The 15,195-nt window shown below is 46.1% G+C and overlaps 1 protein-coding gene across 6 annotated transcripts in view; it reads left to right on the forward strand.

Annotated features, from left to right (window-relative positions):
* Positions 1–3,195: 3,195 nt before the first annotated feature.
* Positions 3,196–15,195, forward strand: part of CLTCL1 (clathrin heavy chain like 1) — a 42,869-nt gene continuing 30,869 nt past the window's right edge. For 4 of the 6 annotated variants that reach the window (XM_039332575.1, XM_039332571.1, XM_039332576.1 and 1 more), the window contains exons 1-7: positions 3,196–3,343; positions 6,654–6,861; positions 8,081–8,083; positions 12,130–12,398; positions 13,196–13,357; positions 13,462–13,575; positions 14,264–14,437. In XM_039332575.1, the coding sequence (XP_039188509.1) occupies positions 3,302–3,343; positions 6,654–6,861; positions 8,081–8,083; positions 12,130–12,398; positions 13,196–13,357; positions 13,462–13,575; positions 14,264–14,437 (972 nt within the window). In that variant the 5' untranslated portion in view covers positions 3,196–3,301. The remainder of the gene's footprint in view (positions 3,344–6,653; positions 6,862–8,080; positions 8,084–12,129; positions 12,399–13,195; positions 13,358–13,461; positions 13,576–14,263; positions 14,438–15,195) is intronic. The other 2 variants (XM_039332572.1, XM_039332574.1) reach the window with 1 other exon arrangement.

Raw genomic sequence — 15,195 nt, forward strand, 5'->3', positions numbered from 1 at the left:
GTGACCTAACCCTAACCCTAAGTGGAATTTTCCTCCAATGGGGTTTTCCCATGTATTTTACCAGGAAACATAGATAGGGCAGCCTAGAAAGGTCAGTGCCCTCCTAACCATCCCCAAGCACTCCCGATTTGTTGGCAATGTCCATTTTCCTCTCTGAGTTCATGGTGACCTAACCCTAACCCTAAGTGGAATTTTCCTCCAATGGGATTTTCCCATGTATTTTACCAGGAAACATAGATAGGTCAGCCTAGAAAAGTCAGTGCCCTCCTAACCATATCCAAGCACTCCCAATTTGTTGGCGAGGTCCATTTTGCTCTATGTGTTCATGGTGACCTAACCCTAACCTTAAGTGGAATTTTCCTCCAATGGCGTTTTCCCATGTATTTTACCAGGAAACATAGATAGGTCAGCCTAGAAAAGTCAGTGCCTTCCTAAGCATATCCAAGCACTCCCAATTTGTTGGCGAGGTCCATTTTGCTCTATGTCAGTGGTTCTCAACCTGTGGCGAGGTCCATTTTGCTCTATGTGTTCATGGTGATCTAACCCTAATCCTAAGTCAGTGGTTCTTAACCTTTCTAATGCCGCGACCCCATAATATAGTTCCCCATGTTGTGGTGACCCCCAACCACTTATACATCACCGGGTGCCAGGGGCATGGCCAAAGAAAAGGGGGAAAAAAATGGCGGACAGCCTTGTTTGGCGACCGCCATGAAATGGTCGTTCGACCCCAAATGGGGTCCCGACCCACAGGTTGAGAACCACTGACATAGAGCAAAATGGACCTCGCCACAGGTTGAGAACCACTGACATAGAGCAAAATGGACCTCGCCAACAAATTGGGAGTGCTTGGATATGGTTAGGAGGGCACTGACTTTTCTAGGCTGACCTGTCTATGTTTCCTGGTAAAATACATGGGAAAACGCCATTGGAGGAAAATTCCACTTAGGGTTAGGGTTAAGTCACCATGAACACATAGAGCAAAATGGACCTCGCCAACAAATTGGGAGTGCTTGGATATGGTTAGGAGGGCACTGACTTTTCTAGACTGCCCTATCTATGTTTCCTGGTAAAATACATGGGAAAATGCCATTGGAGGAAAATTCCACTGATAGAGGTATGGGTAGATGGAATAGGTAAGAAAAGAGATGGATAGATTAGATAGATGGAGTAGATGATTTTCGTGCCTATGGTGTGACTAGAACTCACCGTCTCCTGCTGATTGGTCCAAAGTCACCCAGCCGGCTTTCATGCCTAAGGCGGGATTAGAACTCACCGTCTCCTGCTGATTGGTCCAAAGTCACCCAGCTGGCTTTCATGCCTAAGGCAGGACTAGAACTCACCATCTCCTGGTGATTGGCTCAAACTCACCCAGTTGGGTTTTATGCCTAAAGTGAGATTAGATCTCGTGGCTTCTAGCCCAATATGCCTTAACCACTAGACCAAACTTTACGAACAGTCCTCATATTCACAAATTTTGCAGCTCCGTCCAGCAAAAAGAACTTGGAAGTCAAATCATAAGCACAGTTGTGGTTTCACTTTAGCCACTTGCTTCGCTCGACAACCAAGTTGCCAGTCCCAATTGTGGCTGCTAATTGAAGACTCCCCGTATAAACTAAATACGGCAAATAAACAAAAACAAACCAGCCACCCACCTAGCCGTAAGATAAACAAACGCAGTATGAGGTCAGCCACGCGTGAGAGCCGTTGGCACACATCCACGGCAGCTTCACAGCAACACTACGGGTAAATAACACATTTCCCAAAGATTGATTTTAGAGCCGGTGGATGCTTTCACAAAAGATACAGAGATGATCTGATGCTGCCTATTTTGGTCCCACACGTCTCTCTAACTGCAGTTTAGTGAAGAAGTCTAGTTGTTGGTGTTTTCACACATGGCAGGTTGCATCGTAACTTGGGAGGTGTTGGTGTGCATTGCCTGAATGAAAAAAACAAAAAACCCTGCAGACAACGAGTTGGGGTGGAGCAGACTGCTGCCCTCCAGGCCGAGGTGGGACAAAACAGTTCCCGGAAGCCACAGCTACAACTTTGGCATTTAGAAGAGCACCAACTTTAACGGGAAGAGGTGGTGAGAAAACCATGAGAACGGTATGGAGATTCTCAATCACCCAAGTTACGTTGGGTTTTTTGTTTTGAAAAAACAACTGGGCTTCCTAAGAGGGTTTTTTCCTCTTTGAAAACGTCGTTTTTTTTTCCTTTGAAAACATTTCGCTTCTCATCCAAGAAGAAGTTAGAACCGAAGAAGCTTCTTGGATGAGAAGCAAACTGTTGTAAAAGGCGAAAAAAAAAGTCTAGCTGCCTTTTGAAAAAAATTATATCCCATCTTTGGGACACAAAAGCACCAGGAAGGGTCCAGCCACATCTCCTTTTGCAATGGAGACCATTGGGATTAGTTGACGGTGGGCACCAGCCTGCCCAGGTGGGTTGCTTGGTGCTTCTCTCTGGTGGAGGAGGAGAAGAGGAGAAGAGGAAGAGGGGGAGGAGAAAAGGAGGAGAAGAAAAGGAAAGAAAAAGAAAGACAAAAGAGAGAGGGAAGGAAGGAAAAGACAGAAAAGAAGTGAAAGAAGAGGGGGGAAAAAAGAAAGAAAGAGAAAGAAAGAAAAAGAAAGAAAGAAAGAAAAAGGAAGAAAGAAAGAAAGAAAGAAAGAAAGAAAGAAAGAAAGAAAGAAAGAAAGAAAGAAAGAAAAAGAGGAAGAAAAAACTACTGCAGAACAAAGTCTGGACTTTAGCATCATCCTGGGAAGATGCGAAGAGCATTTGGCAGGGCGGTGGGGGGGGGATGTCAGAGGCCCCTCACCCATTTTGCCAGGACCCCCTTCCCCTCCTCTCCCCCTCCCAGCAGAGGGGCCTTTGCCCCTTCCCCATCTCCCCCCCCCTCCCGCTCCCCTTTCCTTAAAAGACGGGGCAAAAAGGCGTCCGCAAGGCCGGCTCAGGGACTATTTCTTCCTCGGAGGACCCCCTTCGCTTCTCGCGGGCAGGTTGGGCGGAGGGATCTTCTTCCGCACGGGGGCTGAAGCCTTGAAAAAGGGGAGGGGGGAGAGAGAGAGCGCGAGCGAGTGTGAGAGCTCCGCGCCTGCGCAGTGCCGTCCTCGGCGGAGAGCGGCTCCCCACCCCTCCCTGCCGGGCGCGCGTGAGGGGCAGCGAAGCGGCGGCCGTTCCCGGAGCCCCCCCCACCCAAAACCCGGTCTCTCGGCCCAGGAGCAGCCCTTTCTGCCCCCCCCGCCCGCCCCCTCCCGCTTCTCAGACTCGGGGGGCGCAGAGGGCCGCCCCGTCGCCCCCCACCATGGCTCAAATCCTCCCCATAAGGTTCCAGGAGCATTTTCAGGTGAGATGGGGGGGGGCGGGTGGGGGAGGGGGTGAGAATGAGAAGCATAGGGATGGGGGGGCTTCCTCTGTTCTTTGCCTGAAAGCCCCCCTCCTTTGGGGGGGGATGAAAATAGGGGAAAGTTGGAGGGGGGCTGCGGCCTAGTAGGGGCAAGAGGGGGGGGTTGGAAAGACCCCTCTTTGGGGTCCCATGGGGGGGCTGATCCCCTCTTCTTGCAAAGGGGGGGTCAGTCTCTTGGGGGGGCGATGCAAAGGAGGGGGAAGCACCCCTCCTTGGTCTGGAGGAGAGGCATTGCTCCTTGGGAAGGGGGGGCTTTTTGGGGTCTCCCCCCCTCTGCGGCCCCTTTTTTTTGCATTGCTTCAAGAGGGGGGAGCAGAGAGGGACGGGGGTGGGAGGTGTAAATTCTTTTATAGCCATGCACCCCCCCTCTTTACCCATCTGCAAAGGGGGGGGGAAGAAGAGAAGGACTTGGGGACCCTTTTTTTTAAAAAAAAATTATGGCTTCTCCTGCTGCGGGGGGGGGCAAGCTGAGGGAGGGGGAGAAAGTCTGCTGCCGCCCTGAAGGTGAGGAGTTGATGGGGGGGGGAGAAATTCCTTTATAGTTTGGATTGCAGAGATTTGTGCAGAGTCACTGGATGACTGGATCCCTCCCTCCCCCTCCTCCTCCCCCCCCCTCTTTTTTGGGTGTGGAGGGGGGAGGAGAGCAGCTCTGGCCTGCATTACTACACCATCAAGAATGAAGGCGCGGTGGGGGGGAGTGTGATGTAGAAGAGACAGAAGCTGGGGTTCAGCCTGCTTGCCCCCATCAGTGTCCTCCTGGGTTTTTTGGGATCTGCAAAGTTGGGGGGGGGGGTGCAGCAGCTTTAGCTCCTGGACTTTCCATTTACCCCCCCTCCACCCCGAATCAGCAAGACCCGGCTACTGCCCAGCTCAGTTAATTCCCCCCCTTGGTGTCCCTCTTTTTTTCAGGGCATCGTCCCATGATGGGGCTTTAGCAGAGGAGGGGGCAGATTATAAAGACCCCCCCCCTTTCCCCTTAAGTGGGGAGGGTCTCCGTTATATTAAAGAGCTGGTGTGTCGAAAGAGGGCAGAAGAGCCCAGCCGGGCAGACCCAGGTTGAAAGAGGAAAGGGGTGGAAAAAAAAAAAAAACCAAAATAGAGTTTGTGGCAGGAGTTAAAAGAATTGGCTAAATGAACAAGGGAACCGGAAGTGGATTTCCCAATTATTTTCCGTCTGCCCCTCCCTTGGCCACTGAGTCCATCCATTTCCAATTCCCCCCCCCCCGTCCCCTGTTATTGTCTCATGTTTAGGACATTTTTTTCTGCTGGACCCTGGCGAGTTTTATTTCAGCAGGTTTAGGGGGTCCCGTAATGAGATGTAGCATCAGCAGATGGGGGGGGGGGCATCCAGGCACAGGGAGGGGGTCTGGGGATTGCTCTGGTTGAGAAGCAGCGTATTTTAAACCTTTCAAGGTGAAAAATGTAAGGTGTGATGCACGATTCCAAACTGTTTTTCCATCCTGAGTCTAAAACGTATTGATTTGGAGATAGGTCCTACCGGATTCACAAAACGTATTCGCCTTGCAGCCCTAATTCATTTTTATTTATTATTTGTCTTGCAAATGTCTACAGCGCCTAATTTACACACATGGGTGATTCTGGGTGCCGTACAAAATGTAAAGTTTTGCATTTTCAGCGGCTTGAAAGCATAAACCAACAATTCTAGGAATGTTGCCTTGTTCTGGGTTTCTTTCCAGTCTAAAATTCTTGTCGATTATGGAGCATATGATCTTTTGGGATGAAAGCACAAACCCAAAGTAGTTTTTTTTTTTTTTTTTAAAGAAACGCGACAAGTTTAATTTAGAGTTTATCCCATGTTTTCTTTTTTGGAATGTTTGGGTTCTGCGTCATTTACTCCGTCTCTGCTCCTAAACATTTCCGACTCTGCCAGTTCGTTTCTTTTTCCTAAAATCTGTTTGTGATTTGCCTCCTCCCTTGTTTCCACGATAACACAGGGAGGATGGATCCCAAATTTATCTGAATGGAGATTTGAGCTTGTTTCTCCTTACTCTTAATTTGTTAAGGATGTGCAGAATGATGTCCTTTAAGAGTGGTGATCTTGATCAATTTAGCTAGGGCAGCGGGGCATTTATGTACTGTATAAAATAATTGCCATGTTGTTGCCATATTATGGTTTTTTTTTTGGGGGGGGTGCCACGTTAACTACTGCTCTGTGATCACTGTTTTGCCCTGCCTGCAAAATATTTTCTGCAATCTCTTGCAATTTCTTTCCTGTTTTACCTCACGGTATAACAGTAGCCAAACTGTCAGTCAGTTACAGAGTCTGGATTAAAAAACAGCTTAGTATTCCTTGAGCAACTCAATATTCCAGAGCATCCCTTATTTTTTACAGAGGGAGAGCCAAAGTAATGAGTGCTCATTTATACTGATTTAAAATGATCACAAATAGTTCTGATTTAATTCGAGGGATGTGACCTGAACATAAATCAGAAAAAGCTCTGGGAGGAAGCCTAAATATGGAAAACTAAAATTCATGCTTCTAGTGAACAAGCTTGTCGATGTGAGAAATAATCACTGTTGTAACTGAATATTAAGGCCAATACTATATAGTAAGAACTCCTGGTTGGCTTGATGTTCCATAATGCAGTCTGGGCTTTTTTTTTTTTTTTGGCCTTTTTTTCTCTTCTTAGCAATTGACAGCTACTTACAAATAGATTACTAGGCGCAATTATTAAGCAGCCTCCACGAAACATCTTTAATATTAAGAGAGCAAAATGAATGTACATTTGGAAAGTCGGCCTCTAGTTTTTCTCCCCCCCCCCCCGTCAGATACTAGATAGTTCCGTTCTGCCCTTTACTGCATTCCTGTCCTGTACAAATCTTTTAGTGACTAATTCAGAAGTTCACAAACACAACACGTCCCTTCATTTGTCCTCTGTATGCTTTTTGGTAAATCATTGGGTATTTACAGAGCATTGAAGTCACTGGAGAAAGAATGAACTCCTGAAGACCTTCTGCAAGGCGTGCTTTCTGAATTCGGTACCTCCCTGGAACATCTGCATTTAAATCTCCCAGAATTCCCATCTAGCTTCCTCCCCCCCCCCCCGGTTTGGAATTCTAGGAGGTGACATCACATTTGGTGGAGACCCAGTTTGAAATTCCTGTCCATTAGAACTCAAGAGGCTTGTTTTTCTTCTTCTCCACCCTCCAAAAACGAGCTCAAGAGATGACTGGACAGAGGAAGCCTTTTGGACTAAACGGTTCTTGTTGCTGTTGTTTTTTTTTCTAGCTCCAAAATCTTGGAATTAACCCAGCCAACATCGGGTTCAGCACCCTGACGATGGAATCGGACAAATTCATCTGCATCCGAGAAAAAGTTGGGGAGCAAGCCCAGGTGGTGATTGTGGACTTGAGCGATCCGACGACGCCCATCCGGCGCCCCATCTCCGCGGAAAGCGCCATTATGAACCCTGCTTCCAAAGTCATCGCTCTGAAAGGTACGTCGGCCGACCGGTTCTCGCCCGAGATGGAACCGCGGGACAAGAGTAACACGAAAGGGAAACTTAGCCCTGTTCATTTTTGTATGGTTCATTTTTTAATAAAAAAAATTATTCACCGCGTTATTTCTTCGCCTCCTTTTGGGGAGTTTTGTACAGGCAGTTCTTGACTTATAATACAGTTGAGCCTCAGCCGTTCTCCTACTAAGCGAGACATTGGTTAAGTGCCGGTTGACCCGCTTTATGACCTTTCTTGCCACGGTTGTTAAGTAAATCGCTGCAGCTGTTAAGCTACTGACACGGTTGTTAAGTGAATCCGGCTTCCCCATTTTCTTTGCGGGTCAGGGGGTTGTAAAAGGAGATTGTAGGACCTCCCCGGGACACTGCCACCGTCATAAATACGAGCCAGTTGCCAAACGCCTGAATTTTGGTCATGTGACCGTGGGGATGCTGCAACGGTCGTAAGTGTGAAACATGATCATAAGTCAGTTTTTTCAGTGCCGTTGTCACTTTGGGCAGTCACTAAACGAACCGGATGTAAGCTGAGGACCATCTGTACAAACTCCCCCCCCCCAAAAAGGAGAAGAAAAATAAGAACAGAACAACAAAAGAAGACATGTTTTTTTTTAAAAAAAAGTGCATAGGAAAAAAAAAACATACGCATAAAAGGCTTTTTTTTAAAATGAAACTTAGCCTGTTAATTGTGGACAGTAAGTTGAGAGACTGGAAATGGCAGTTGTGGAATTGGTTTGTGAGGAAGGGATTGGGGGCAGCCTGCTCAAAATTCCCAAAGGGAATGATTCAAAATTAACCTGAAGGTTAGAAAAATGGATATTCCAGGCCCCCCGAGGATTTCAGAGGCTGCCATTTCCAAGTTTCCAGAAAGTTTTGCTCAGCCAAGAACCACTTCTGTGGGTTAGTTTGGTTCAGAATGACGAATTTAACATTTGGTTAATGAAAGCGTACTTGGTTTTTTTTTTTTTTTTTTTTAAAAAAAGCTTAGATTATGCATCCGTTCTAGCTATATAGCAAATCAAAGTGACATCTGTTGCTTCTGTGAGAGCTCAATTTTGGCTTGCACAGTAATCCGTAATCCAGATGCTACCTGATCCGCACTTTAAAAATGTCCCTCTGCAAGTAGGCACACAATCTCTTTTAGATATAAAATCATTTCACTGCCAACTGATTGTGTACTTTTCTTCCTGCATTCTTAATACAGACGGTGAGTTCATTTTACAATGGCAAACTTTTATGTTTTTAACAGTATGGAACGGTCTAATCTCATAAAAAGTACTGAAATCTGGAAGAGGGAAAAAAATAAGCAATTGGGCATCTCCGTGGCGGAATTAATTGGGAATCTAGATGCGACGGCTCGAATTTGCGGGGGGAAAATTTGTTACCTTCCTTTGGGATATATACCGCTTGCTGGTTATAACTGTACCAAGGAATGGGTCTGTGCACATCCATCCCATCGTCGTACAGTTAATGAATAGCAAGGAATTGAGTCACAAATATTTTTATGAGAGACCTTTGCTAGCATGGTGTCTTGTGTGCTAGTCATCTACTTGATTCTAAATGTGGTTTTGGGTCCCAGGGATTCGGGGCAAAACTCGCAGAGGTCCACGATTTTATAGATAATCAATTATATTGGAAATTTATCAGCCTGAGCTATGTAATAGGTGTGGGCAACTGTTAATTTGCGAGCTTGCTAAAAATTGCCTAGGGTTATAAATGAATACGCAGCAAAGGGAAATAGCCCTACTAAAAACAGTAATCAAAGATTCAGCATTCATAATGCTTCAATTCCAATTATCGTGGCCCTCTGCGAATCGGTCCATTGACCAGGAAAGCTAATACTTATTGAAGACCCAGAGGTCTTCAAACTTGGCCCTTTTATGACTTGTGGACTTCAACTCCCAGAATTGCTCAGTCCACAAGTCATACAAGGACCAAGTTTGAAGACCACTGAACTAACATGTTAGTTTGTAGGTACACAGAAGTAACTAAGTGGAGAAATATACGATCACTCAAAGCCGGAGTCTCCAACCTTGGCAACTTTGAAGATTTTTGGACTTCAGCTCCCAGAATTCCCCAGCCAGCATGGGTTTTTAGACTGACTGAGGAATTCTGGAAGTCCACAAGGCTTAAAATTGCCAAGTTTGGAGACCCCCTTGACTTAGAGTACCATCAGATTTATCAGGGTGTTTGTTTTGTTTTGTTTTGTTTTGCCTCTTTTCTTAAATAGGGGAAACCCTGGGAAATAGGTATGGTAGATTCTTTCCCTCGGTAGCTGCAGAATTGTAGTCTGTCCCAAACCATTAAAGGCTGAAAGACCCACGGATCAAGGTCTGTTCTAATGAACTGCAGATGTTCTGGGCCGATAGAGACGGTGGTGAACCCACATCGTATGTTTTGCTTGAAGCTTGTTTTTCCATGGCACAAGCAACGAACGTAATAACGCCAGCCTTTCAGAAATGTAACGTCTTCTCTGAATGGTGGTTAAGAGTGTGGTTGTGTGCCTACCGATTGCATTCCCGGACTGCATGTGGCATTTCCCAGTGATTGGCGCATTCTTGTCCTCGTATTCATGTCACCTACGTTGTGCCGTGACCCCAACAGCACTTTCTGTTTGCACCAGCACTTTCTGTTTGCACCGTCTCATAAAAGGCGCCTCCGTGTTAAACAAAACAGGGAAATGCAGCACCTCATTTCCATACACTCGCATGGGAATGCAGAAACCACACTTTTTGTGCTCTTTGTCGCACAGATGTAAAGCTTTTCTTGCCCCCCACTTCCTTGGATGTGACCCACCTATTCAGGCTGGTCTATGTTTGTGTCGGTGTTTCGTTTTTGTTTTTTTTTAAGTTCACCTGAATAGAGAACAGATGCCTGCCTCCCCGAGATAAGCAATGTCATTCAATTGTGGTACTTTGCAGCTTTAGATTAATCCTTGTTAGAGGCTAGATTCTATTGTGGTTAAGTTTGATACAATGGCCACTTGCAGCACAATCAGCTGGAAGGCACCTGGCCGAAAGGCTGGATGAAATTGTCTCGCTTTGCTGATCCTTAAATTCTGTGGGCCCACTCTGGTCCTTAACGTAATCAAATCTTAGGGCTCCCTTGCTGGTGGGGAACCTCTCTGTTGCTACCCCAAAAGTTGAACAGGTGACTGGTACACATACAGTCACTTTTTTTTCAATGTAATTTGGCCTCTGCCTGCTGTTTATTCCCCAGTACCAATATCCATCCATCCATCCATCTCTCTCTCTCTCTCTCTCTCTCTCTCTCCTCTATCTATCTATCTATCTATCTATCTATCTATCTATCTATCTATCTATCTATCTCTATCTCTATCTGTATCTACCTACCTCTATCTATCTATCTATCTATCTATCTATCTATCTATCTATCTATCTATCTATCTATCTATCTATCTATCTATCTAACCAACTATCTAACTATCTCTATCTCTAATTTTATCTATTATCCATCCCTCTCTATCCCCATCCATCCATCTAATTTATATAGCTGCCCAATTCATTTTGTGTTTTTTGTGGAGCAAAAATATTTAAAAAGCAAAGGTTAAAAAGGGTGTGAAGGTTCCCCCCCCCCAATTGATCATCGGGGTGGAGGTTTCCACTTAAAATCTTTTCTCCTCAATAAAGCCTTCTAAGCTTCTTGGACTTGCAGCTTCTCCTGTTATTTTTCTCTTAAGAAAGCCCAGTTAATTTTACAAGAGGCCATTTTTCCATCTGGGTCTGGTTTACTCGCTGCCTCTTGTAAATAACCCAGTGCAGAAGTGGATGGGGATTTGAAATTCACTCGTAACTGCTTCGTTTATGGGTTAAGGCCTTGGGGAATAGCTTTTCACCAGACCTTTATTTTTTTGGGGAGCCTTTATGCTTCTTTCTCCGGCTGTCCCAGTCCTTCCATTGCTTTGCAGTCATAACTGAGAGAAAACCAACAGAGGCAGAGAGCTTATAGATTGGAGGAATTATTTCATTTGGCTCCCTTTTTCTTACGGAAGTGACACATTTTCCCGCAAAGCTGTTTCCCTTAGAAGTGGTCGTGCAACACCGGCCACAAGACTGAATCAAAACACCATTCGTGAACTTCGTTCTTGCAGTATGCAGACAAAATAGGGTATTTTATAACCTGATGGCTAATTTAAACACTTTTGAGATGATTTATGGATGTTGCTTAATAAGTGCATTCCATTTGGGGTAGGGTGGGTGGGGTTACAGCTAGAGAGAAATGGAAGAAAACCCGAGGTGCAAAGAGGCATTTTAACATTATTGGAAGAAATCTATTTTAAGCTACTGATACATTACCAAAACATTTCCCCCCCCCCTCCTTAGTGTTCGTTCCTCATAAGGCTTTGCAAAAAAAAAGGGCAGAGTTGGTTACTTAAAGAGGCCAATTGTCTGTAGATTATAGAATTATAGGATAACAGAGTTGGATGGGACCTTGGAGGTCTTCTAGTCCATCCCCCTGCTCAAGCAGGAGAACCTATAGCTTTCTGGACAAATGGCTGACCAATCTCTTCTTAAAAACCTCCAATGATGGAGCACCTACAGCTTGTGGAGGCAAGTCGTTCCGCTGATTGAGTGATTGATTGATCCCACTGTCAGGAAATTTCTCCTTCATTCTAAATTGGATTTCTCCTTGATAATCTTTCCTCTGTTACTTCTTGTCCTGTCTGTTTGGAGAATAGGTTACCCTCCACCCCCCTTCCCCTTGACCGCCCTTCAAATATTAGATTGGATATTGGAAATACTGGATGATTGTTTGTATATCCCTCTTCACCAGCTATCCTTTTTGAGCTCTGAATATGTCTGCTTAAGGATCAATAGTTAAGCCTTCGGCTCCATACGCAGCGAGGTGAAAGCACTGAAGTAGATGATCCTGGGGTTGAAGTGTTTTCCCATTAGATAAGAGCGGGTCATCCAAATTCATGCTTTGAATCCTGAGTGCTGCGCATTGCGTAGCTCGAGATGGTAAGATGAACGGATCCCTTTCAGCCTGTCCTGAGACAGCTTTCAACCTTGTTTTAAGCCGCTGTCTGAAGTGAGTGACTTCCTTTTTCTTAGTATGTCACTTTTCCTGCATCTGTTGCCAAGGAGCAGTCTTAACCCTCTTGAGAAGGGAGCGCTCTTTAGATGGTCCAAAGAGGGCAGAGAGGAGAATTAAATCTGGGTGGAATGTTTGGGAGATCCGTGATTCTTTTTATTTTATTTTATTTTGTCTTCCGGTCTTGTCGCCCACCAGCGGGGAAAACCCTCCAGATCTTTAACATAGAGATGAAGAGTAAAATGAAAGCGCACACGATGGCCGAAGAAGTGATTTTCTGGAAGTGGATCTCGGTGAACACGGTGGCTTTAGTGACCGAGACGGCAGTCTATCACTGGAGCATGGAAGGCGATTCTTTGCCGCAAAAAATGTTTGACCGGCACGCCAGTCTTGCGGGCTGCCAAATCATCAACTACAGGACGGATGAGAATCAAAAGTGGTTACTCTTAATCGGCATCTCGGCTCAGGTAGGCACACCTCTGGGAGTTTGTTTTATTTACCCAATTTTTATCCCACCTGCCTTACTTTATAAGTAACTTGGGGAGAGGGTGAACATACACGATAAGCCTTCCTCCTCCTATGTTCTTCAGAAAAACAACCCTGTGAGGTGGGTTGGGTTGAGAGAGAGAGAGAGAGAGAGAGAATGAGAGAAGAGAATCAGAGAGAATGAGAGAGAGAATGAGAGAGAGACTCAGAGACAATCAGACAGAGAGAGAGAATGAGACCAAGAGAAAGAGAGAGAGAGAGAGAGAGAATCAGAGATACAGAGAAAGAGGGGGGGGGGACTGGCCCAAAGTCACCCTGTTAGTTTTCATGCATAAGGCAGGACTAGAATTCACCATCTCCGGGTGATTGACTCAAAATCACCCAGCTGGCTTTCATGCCTAAGGTGGGACTAGAATTCACTCTCTCCTGGTGATTGTCCCAAAGTCATCTAGCCACCTTCCATGGCTAAGGTGGAACTAGAACTTGCCGTCTCCTGGTGATTGGCCCAGCGTCACTAAAGTGTCACTAGAATTCACAGTCACCTGGATAGTTTTCACGCCTAAGGCCAATACCAGGACTTAGTCACCCGGTTAAGATGCCTTAACCACTCGCCGATTGCTTTAACAATACGTTAATCACTGAAGCATCTTCATTGAACAAAATGAAAGAATTCATTTTTGAATCACTGAGGCGAGGAATCTTTGGCAACGGGAAGGGCATGGGACGCATTGACGGGTTTTGCAGCCCTTTGTGGTAACACCTTTTGGCTTTGTCCTAGCAAAACCGCGTGGTGGGCGCCATGCAGCTCTATTCCGTGGACCGCAAGGTCTCCCAGCCCATCGAGGGGCACGCGGCCGCCTTTGCTGAATTCAAAGTCGAAGGAAACGCCAAACCTTCCACCCTCTTCTGCTTTGCGGTCCGTAGCCCTGCAGGAGGCAAGGTAACAAAATGGGACTTTGCGTAAACTTTGGCCTCCCCCCCCCCGGGGTAAGTTGCCGTTCAGCTTTCCCCCTATTTGGATTGTCCTTCCATGGTTTTTTCCAGCTTCACATCATCGAAGTGGGCCAGCCCGCCACGGGAAACCAGCCCTTTGTCAAAAAAGCAGTCGATGTCTTTTTCCCTCCCGAGGCTCAGACCGACTTCCCGGTTGCCATGCAGGTAAATGAAAGGGGAAGCAGGTTTGAAATCCTCTCCAGCCCTTTATAACCTCCCTTCCTCCCCCGGGCAGGTATTTAACAGCTAACCAGTTTATGCAATGTAAGATGTAATGATGGGAATGCCTCAGCAAGCTCTGTGTCTCTTTAAGAGCCTTTGTGTAAAGGGAAGGCTCTGCTGATGTGTTCTCTCCCTTCCATTTCCTGCTGTAATTGTGGTTTGTTGGATCCTGCTGTATGAGCACATGTACGTGTATTGTTCCTGGTGTTGTAGATCAAGGGGTCTTCAAACATGGCCCTTTTATGACTTGTGGACTTCAACTCCCAGAATGCCTCAGCCAGGCACGCTGGCTGAGGAATTCTGGAAGTTAAAGTCCACAAGTCATAAAAGGGCCACGTTTGAAGACCCCTGTTGTAGATAGTGTAAGATAAATCACCATTTAATACAAGCTACTGTTTGCTGCGTTGACTCCTGGGTTATCTCAGCGCAATAAGACTGTGCTGAATTAAAATGTACAACATGCGAAATCTATATATTTGCTTGAGATATAATGTTGCTGGTATCCTCTGCTAAAGAAACAGTCTCTTTTCAGACCTGACCTTCTCACTTGGAAAGCTGTGAGTCTTTAGGGCTTAAGGCGCAGTCTTTCCGGACGAGAGATAATAGCGTCCCCTTCTCCGTCATTTAACAGATTGGGACAAAGCACGGCGTGATCTACCTGATCACCAAATACGGCTACATACACATGTACGATTTGGAATCCGGGGTCTGCATCTACATGAACCGAATCAGCGCTGAAACGATATTTGTGACATCGCCTCACGAACCGACCTCTGGAATTATTGGGGTGAATAAAAAGGGACAGGTAAGATGGTTGCTGGAAGGCTAGAAATGGATGGGTCTCCCAAGGAGGGCCATCTAGCGCAGGGGTGTCAAACTCGCAGCGTCACGTGACGTGCCACTACGTATCGAGAGTTTTCTCCCATTGCCGGAGCTGGGGTTGGGTGTGGTTTCGGTGTGACGCATCTGGCCCGTGGGCCGGCAGTTTGACACCCCTGAACTAGTGGGATCCAGAAGAAGGGCCTTCTTTGTGGAGGCTCCCTCCCTGTGGAACATCATCCCTGCAGAAATAAGGTTGGCTCCTATTTTGACGCAAAACCTGAAGACCTGGTTTTGCTGAGGGACCTGGGGGCTCCAGAGTGGGATGAAGCCCATTAATTGATTGTTGTCAGTAGGGAGTGGTTGTGTGTTACTGCCTTTTTACTGTTCTTGTATTGAGCTTTTATCCTTGTAAGCTGCCTGGAGTCACTGAGAGCAAGTTGGGCAGCCAAATAATTTTTCATGACAGACAGATAGCAGATGGCAGATAGGAGAGAGAGAGAGAGAGAGAGAGAGAGAGAGAGAGAGAGAGAGAGAGAGAGAGAGAGAGAGAGAGCAGAGAGATAGCAGAAAGAGAGAGAGCGAGAGAGCAGAAAGAGAGAGAGAGAGAGAGAAATAGCAGAGAGATAGCAGAAAGAGAGAGAAATAGCAGAAAGAGAGATAGCAGAAAGAAATAGAGAGAGAGATAAAAGAAAGAGAGAACTAGCAGAGAGAGACAGAATAGGTGGATAGGTAGGTAGATAG

This window comes from Crotalus tigris, unplaced genomic scaffold, assembly GCF_016545835.1.
Source record: "Crotalus tigris isolate CLP2741 ecotype Arizona unplaced genomic scaffold, ASM1654583v1 scf7180000024461.5605484, whole genome shotgun sequence".
Classification (NCBI taxonomy): Eukaryota; Metazoa; Chordata; class Lepidosauria; order Squamata; family Viperidae; genus Crotalus; species Crotalus tigris.